Genomic DNA, 7,609 nt, shown 5'->3' with positions numbered 1-7,609 from the left:
ATTTTTGTTGTATTTGCAGGTCACTTCTTTTTATCTCTTCCTTATCTCCTGATAATGCTGAAACAACTCTGGTTTAACAGCAGAAGGCTGCTAAGCAATCCAGCTCAGAATATTTTAGTTAATAAACATAAAGTTTAGGAGAAAGACTTTAAAACACTATATGATTAAAAAAATAAAATTAGAGAATAATTTTTGTGCTTCACTTGATATAGAACAGAATTACTTAATTGTATTCAAATAAAAATTCTTCCAGCATAAAGCAAGTATGTGCACCACCATGTGAGATGTCTCCCTCATGTATATACCTTAATAATTAGGGCATTCTCCATAGCTGAGGGAGATCGAATTCAGTTTCCACATATGCCTAAGGAGCTTCAAACTCTTTGGAGAGTGAGACAATCAGAGGATGTAGGCCATTTTGGGGTGGGTGGCTGTGACCTCCTCCTGAAACTGTTAAATTTTACATAAAAAAGTCTCATTTCAGCAGGAAGGTGCATTAATGTGCAGGTAGGTGCTACTGACACAAGGCAGAGAGAAGTCAGTCAGTGGGATCCCTGCTCCCACAGCTACGTACGTGTTTTACACAAGCTGGTCATTGAACGGGCAGGTACAGATAAACCATGGGACTCACGGCCATGGTCAGCCATGGGATATGCTGTTTGCCAAGGGGACGTGACCAAGAGTGGTGTAACGACATAAGGAGATTCTCTCTTTACAGAAGCAAGATTCCTAGGCTTTGCTTTTTAACTCCCTTCCCCATCACTACTGAGAGCATCTACAGCCCAGCTGGTCATCTATCTATGATGCTGAGAGCAGATTTTTTTTTACCAGCCAATTCATTCATAGTTCACCGACAAGAAGAAAGATCAATAAGGTAACAGTAGTGCTTCAGAGAAGAGAAAAAACAAGACTTAAATACAGTGATTACCAAAGGGTCTCTTCTCCCCATACACTGCATGTGCAGAGATTCACTCTCCCTCCCCTCTCGTTCAGCCTAGCTACACATAACCTGTCCTGCACAAGGTCACCTGTGGGTCCTTCCTGCTGGACTCCAGAGCCTTGACAGAGAAGGACAGCCATTCATTCAGCTATCAGTCATTCAGCAGCGGCAAACCCAATTATGTGTAATTATAGTAATGCCAGGAGAAAAACCTCCATTGTATATAAAACATTAAAAGAAAATAAGCCATACAATGCAAGGCATCGGAAATGAGAGCTCAGGGTCACAGGCAAAATTCAAATGCAGTATCTCGATTTAAAAAAGAAAAAAAAAATCAATCAGTATGCTCTCCCAAGGCACTTCACCTCTAATTGAGGAGTGAATTGTGTTTACTTACTTGCTTGTGTTCTTGACTGTCTTTCAGCAAATGAATCGTGATTACACTACATAAAATTCAGTGTTTGACTTTCTTATGATCCCATAGGACTGGACTCAGTAGAAATTCCACACTGTAAGACACATATGTAAAAAAGGACTGAACCCTGAAAGATATCTATTTATTGTATAGAAAAGAAAAATATTTGTTTTAAATGTAGGTTGCAGCCCTTCCAGTTCCTGCTTCCACAGCTGAAGTGTGCAAAGGAAATGCTACCCCTCTTAAAGGGAAAATAAAAGCTGTTTCACATTCAGATTAACAATGGTCAAGGGCATTGCAGGCTACTGAGTACCTAAATCATACTATGACACATGCAGATTTTACACACAGAAGGATCTCGGGCTTTTTCATGATGCATATGCATAATTTTGGCAGGCTCAACTCCTACCCATTTTAAAGGTGTTCAAAAGTGATCAAAAATGCAGCTTAAATGAAAAACAACACAGGTTTTTGTCTGATAAACACACTTGCTACTTGAATGTTGTCATCACTGAAGCAGAATAAGGAACTCCATGCAGCATTTATGAATGAAGAATAATTTATCAGAACAAGCTGGAAATTTGAGTGAACATGGACATAATAATGAGAAACACCACAGGAATTCAAAAAAAGGTTCTAAAAATTTCTGGCAAACCACTGTGCTGCATGTTTTAAGAGCCAAAACCTCAAATATATTGTTCATTCCCACTACTTGAGCATGATGGACAGGATTCTTGGGTTGTCATCTTTTTGTTGCAAAATAGTTTTATAGCTGGAGTAGCAGTAATTGGGTAGAGTTGTCTCTACAGAGCAGAATAATTACTGTGGTTGCTACGTCAGTAGCAATTGATCTTCCAGCCAGTGGATGGGATATCACGGGACATCTATGTCTTACATTCAACTGTTGGTTGGCCTCTCGAACAGGTATAAGTTAGTAGATAGAGGCTTGTAACTGTGGCAAATTGTGTTTGTGACATTACTGGTCCTAGGGATTGAAAAAGCACAGACCTAGTTTAAGATGATCTTGTATACCATTCATGGAACACTTTCTGGCTGTCTGTGCTACTATTTCTAAGTGGTCTTAGCTGTTATGGTACTGCATGCTAAGACACAGGTACCTTGCCTTTTCGTCAAACTCCCATAAGCCCATTAAGCATCATTCCCCACTTAGCTTCCCCTGAAACAAAACAATGCAGAAACAAAGGAGAGTTCACTCACTCAGAAACAGAGAGGAGACCAAGCAGGTGGTAGAAACATGACCTTTCTCCATGAGGTCAAATAGCTTTATTGTGATTAAGCACTACAATACAGTATATATCCATAAAAAAACTCTATAGTGTATATAAATTATTCCTTCCATTCAGTAATTCTTTTTTTGTTTTAATTTTTTTCATTTCCATTACAGCTTTGGTACAATGTGATTTTATTATATTTTTAAATACTTTTAGCTTCACAAACTCAACACAAAGTACAAAACTAATCCGAATCAGGGATATTACAATCTACACAGTGGTGTTCAGTGGTAGGAAAAAATCTTACCTCAATGAATTCATGTCACTAGCTAAGCTATAAAGGCATACCTAGCAGACATGACAAAAATATGCACCATTAACCAGCAAACATTTTTTTTTTCAAAATTTATTTTATTTTATTTTTTTACAGATTTTTCCAGCAGCAAATCACTTGAGCATAGTCAGTACTTATGTCCTCAACTGATTATCCTGTTGTGTTCCTCTTCATTTGAAGGCCATGAGTTATTTGTCAAATAATGCACCGCTATCCTCGTATATCCACACTAAGCCACAGTGTCAGTACTTGACCTGCCACCCTGCATTATTAATGCTCGCACAGTTTGTCCTGCAGCTGGCAGAAATAACTGGAACGTTATTGGAGGGGCAGTGTGGGGCAATCAACCGTAGGTTGTTCTGTGGGGCAGGAGGTATGACATTACAGTAGACAGGCATTCCAGTGGCTGTAAGTGTTCCTTGACCTGATTGATTAGGTAGCATGATTGGTTGTTGATATGATTGTTGCGGCAATCCTTGAGAACCCTGGGTCATTGGCACCTAGGTAGGAATACGGAAAGACATAGGAAAAAAGATAGTAATTACTAAACAAATTAAAGTAGGTCCCTTCCCTAAAGTATCTTCCTTTTAGCTGAATTCGAGTATACAACATGTTCTGCCAACATGTGTTGTTTTCTGCTGCTCAGAACTGTTCTCATCCCTGAGGATTTTCTTTGTTAGAGAAGGGTTAAAGAGAAATCCCTTTGCTCCCGGATCTAGTAAGTGTCTCTGTTATGAGGAAGCTGAATATGAATTTCTGGGATCAGTGCAAACAGAAGACTCAATCCTGGTATATCTAGGCCATCTTAAAGGTCTAAATCTTTAACTTCATCATTAACCTTTAAAACACATTTTCAATATAGTAATTCTGAAGATGTAAGGCAAAAATTTTACCCACAAGCAATTCCCCCATTTCCTTCTGGGTTGCTGTAGTGTTTTCAGAAAAGCCGAGGGAAAAGGTGAATGGCTGCTCAATCAGTGCAATCTATTAAAATGAATTAGATGTCATTTAGTTTCTTAACTTTCCAGAGGGACCAGCAGGAAACGTAAGCACAGGCCACCTCTCACAGGCTCTTGGCATATCTCACAGAAACCAAGCATAATGTTGGGGAAATAAGCCTGGGTAACTTACGGACTTGGTAAAAATCAAGCCTCTGCCTTCCCTGTCCCCAAAACCCAATAAACAAAAATCTATCTGGCTACAGCTTGTTATGAAAGACATGGTGAGATCCTTGGTAGGAATCTGCACACATGAGTAATTTTTAACTGGATCAGGCAAAGCCCTCAACTTCATTACAGGAAACAATACTGCACTGGCAAAAAAAAAAAAAAAAAAAAAGAAGAATGTTCTGTCTTTTGTTTATTTAAATTAATTTTCGTCACAGGAAGAAGTGTAATTCCTTCATCCTTTGTGACATTTTACCTGCACTGCAAGCTGTAATAAATAGTTCATTTGAAGTATTCCCAATTCAGAATGAAAATCGGGAGTACTAAGAATAGGTAAACAGGAAGCAAAGAAACTAATTGACTTAGAAGCATATTTATCAGGAGGCCCCTTGCCACACACTGTCCTAATGAAATAATAAAAACCATTCTGTGATACAAAAACTTAGTTCAGTTAAGCATTCTCCAACTTTCTTTATGGCTCCCAAGTACCTGATAAGACGACATGGCTGGATACTGCACCATCATGCCTTGCACCTGATTTCCCTGTTGATTATTCATCAGGTTCTGGCTTTGGGGCGGCTGCTGCATTCCCATGAGACCCTGGAACCCCTGCTGCTGGTTCGGCAGGACAGGCTGGTAACCTGGAGGAAGAAAGATGTCTTCAAATACCCTGTTGCTTGTAGGGGCAAAATTAAAAATGTTCTAAGGAAGCACAAATGATCCCATCATTTCTCCCCACATTTGTCAAAAAGTTGCTCTATTTCTAGAGAAGCATTACTGGAAGTGAAAATTGAAGTGGAATAAACAAATGCTGTGAGTTGACAGCTGTGGCAGGCTAACATGAGCGGGCAGCACACTTTCCTCACACTCTTCAACCCCGCAGCAGAGACCACCTTGAGGGATGCGTGACTGCAGTGCAGGATTGTGAAGCCCCGAACAGACACAGGGTGCTACTGGCTTCTGGCTACTTCCTCAGAGGAAAAACTCCCACCAGCTTCCAGGACACTAGTATTTGGCCTTCGCAGTCTAATCCGGTAGTTTTCTCTCAGGTCACGTTTTTTATCTTACCCTCTTACCTTTCTTGTAATGCAGCTCTCTAGCACGATATAAACAGAGAAGGCTTTATTTAATCAAGAACAACATCTGTATACACATTGGCTTCTACTTGCAAGGCTTTTTATATGATTAGAGCATATTAAGGGTCATATTGCACCCTAATAGCTTTGTGTTTGGCAAAGGAGGAAAATCACAAATAAGGGAGTGTCTGGTCCTCCCCGTTGCTCAGTGGGAACACTGCTGACACACAAGTGACTGCACAGGGATGAGAAGCTGATGCTTCTGTTTCAACCAGTGATGGGCTCTGTGTTCAAAGTCATCACACCGTTGCAGGTTTTCTGCTGGGACGGCTCCTTTAGGGCTAATTGAGTAATGGGCAAAGTCTGGATGATCTGGAGGGCAAAACTGCTAAGGAGGCAGAAGCACGGATGGGAAGTGAAGTGCAAGTGGTGTGCTGCTTGGCAGCAACACGATCCAGCCGAGAACGAGCCTAGCTGGATGGAAGTGGGCTGGCTGGGTGATGCTACTATCTAGAGATGAAGGATTTTGCACAAAAAGTGGAAAAGGAAGCTGCAGAAAGATCCTGTCCTTGAAAAATGCAGCCAGCCACAGTCATTATAAATCTATGAATAATTTCTCCTTAAGACATTCTGTGTCCTTTAGCACTCGTATTTTTTAACATGCAGTTATGCACTGCACTATTAACTCTGTAGTGAGGGTGTCAGAATAAGCATATTTCAGGCAAAGAAGAATTATCAGAAGGAGCAACTCTGTTATTTTTATATGAAAAATGTGTGTCACGTCTGCTCAATTTATATTCATGAATACAGTACACGGTTCAATATACTTCATGAATTGGAAATCATCACCTGGGTATTTCTTCATTATGTAAGAAAAATAAAGTAACAAATGTCTCTGTTTCTGCCGGTCTATTGTCAATTGATAACTTTCCTTTAAAATCTTTTCTGATGCCAGAGAAATGTTGGGTATCTCTGATCAATTTTTTTGCATTAAAGATGCCTTTCCATAGATATGAGATTAATGTCTCTAGTCAACTGAGCAAAATAAAAAAAAAATTAATTCCATGAGTGATTAACTTGGCTGGGATATAGCATCAAACATCTCCCAAATGCACCAGATTATTATACATTCAAATTTTCTCTTTTCCTATGCACAAACACAGTGTCAGCATATTTTTTAGTCACAAAAATTACCAACATCAGAAGTACTGTAACTGAGTTTACAGAAGGCTTATACAGCAATAATAAAATTGCAAGTCCTCTTCTGCTCCTGTATACCAATTATGGGGGGGGAGGAGAAGAAAGGACAGAAATAAAAAATTTAGCACTACTATTCTGGTATTTGCAAGTTCAAGCAGAGAGGAGTCAACTGACAGCAGAAGCAGCAACAGATAATTCATCACATGTCACTTGTGGTTGTCAAAGTAAATCCCAGTTGTTGTAATGAACAATAGATTGATGGTGGATCTGGGATCAAGTGACAATAAGTTGGGGAGTACAATCAAACATCGGATCTGAGCTCACAGAGTCGGATCGTGATGCACTGGCACAGGGTGGTGGACTGGTGCTCTGCAGAGATGGACAGACACCACTGGGGTCAAGTGGAGATAAGTCCTTCTGTTATCTCTAGTAAATATAATTGCATTACCATTACTTTAGTCAGACTACTGCTGATACTATCCTGTATGTTTGAACATACAGCTGTCTCTTCACCTCAGCTTTGTCTTCCATATTCTCCAAATACAACAGATTTATTGCCCAATACAGACATGTCTATCAGACTGAAACAAAAAGTTATGGAAATGACTAAGTATCTACCCTTATGCTGAACATGTAGGCATCATCTCATGGGGGTATTACAATAACATGGACCTCTGCCCTGAAAATCTCCTCTCTATTAGCAAACACTGCTTAGTATATGGCACAACGACTCCATGTTTTAGGTGCAGGAATACAAAAAGGGGACAGGTTAAGAGCTGAAGTCCACTAGGCTATGGATTGTTATTGTAACAACCTTATTACTCTTTAAGAACTTCAGCAATTTATCCTGCCCATAGAGCACGTGCACACCTCACCTCTGTCCCAACATGCAGAGTCCTGTTTATGCCCCTGAGAGTTAGAGAAGACCTCTTTCCTATTCCCTCTGCGAGTCCTTTACAACTCTCTGACTATACAAGAGGGTCCTCAGTACAAGCAGAAAAATACCTCACATGCACTCTAACGCACTTCCAATGTGATCAGATAGGAGCAAAGACCTATTAGGGTAAGAATGTGATCACATTGTCTCCTGAACCTTCTTTCCTGTTAAGGGAAATTAAGTCACTTCTTTGGCCCAGGAGGTACTGTGGTCTCTTGACCATTTGCTCCCTTGACTTGAAGGTGGAAACTGGGATTTGTAAGAAGGTTACCAGCCTGCTTGGATCCTTGTGATGATGTTGGCTGTCAT

General features: G+C 40.1%; 1 protein-coding gene across 19 annotated transcripts in view; it reads right to left on the bottom strand.

Moving 5' to 3' along the window:
• Positions 1-2,603: 2,603 nt before the first annotated feature.
• The window catches only part of ARPP21 (cAMP regulated phosphoprotein 21), a 204,345-nt gene continuing 199,339 nt past the window's right edge, over positions 2,604-7,609 (bottom strand). For all 19 annotated transcript variants that reach the window (XM_074858134.1, XM_074858103.1, XM_074858219.1 and 16 more), the window contains 2 exons: positions 4,577-4,728; positions 2,604-3,421 (listed from right to left, as the gene is read on the bottom strand). In XM_074858134.1, coding sequence (XP_074714235.1) covers positions 3,164-3,421; positions 4,577-4,728 — 410 coding nt within the window. In that variant the 3' untranslated portion in view covers positions 2,604-3,163. The remainder of the gene's footprint in view (positions 3,422-4,576; positions 4,729-7,609) is intronic.

Source organism: Strix uralensis, chromosome 1 (genome assembly GCF_047716275.1).
Source record: "Strix uralensis isolate ZFMK-TIS-50842 chromosome 1, bStrUra1, whole genome shotgun sequence".
Lineage (NCBI taxonomy): Eukaryota > Metazoa > Chordata > Aves > Strigiformes > Strigidae > Strix > Strix uralensis.
The sequence above is the reverse complement of the archived record's forward strand: the minus strand, read 5'-3'. Positions and strand labels throughout refer to the sequence as shown.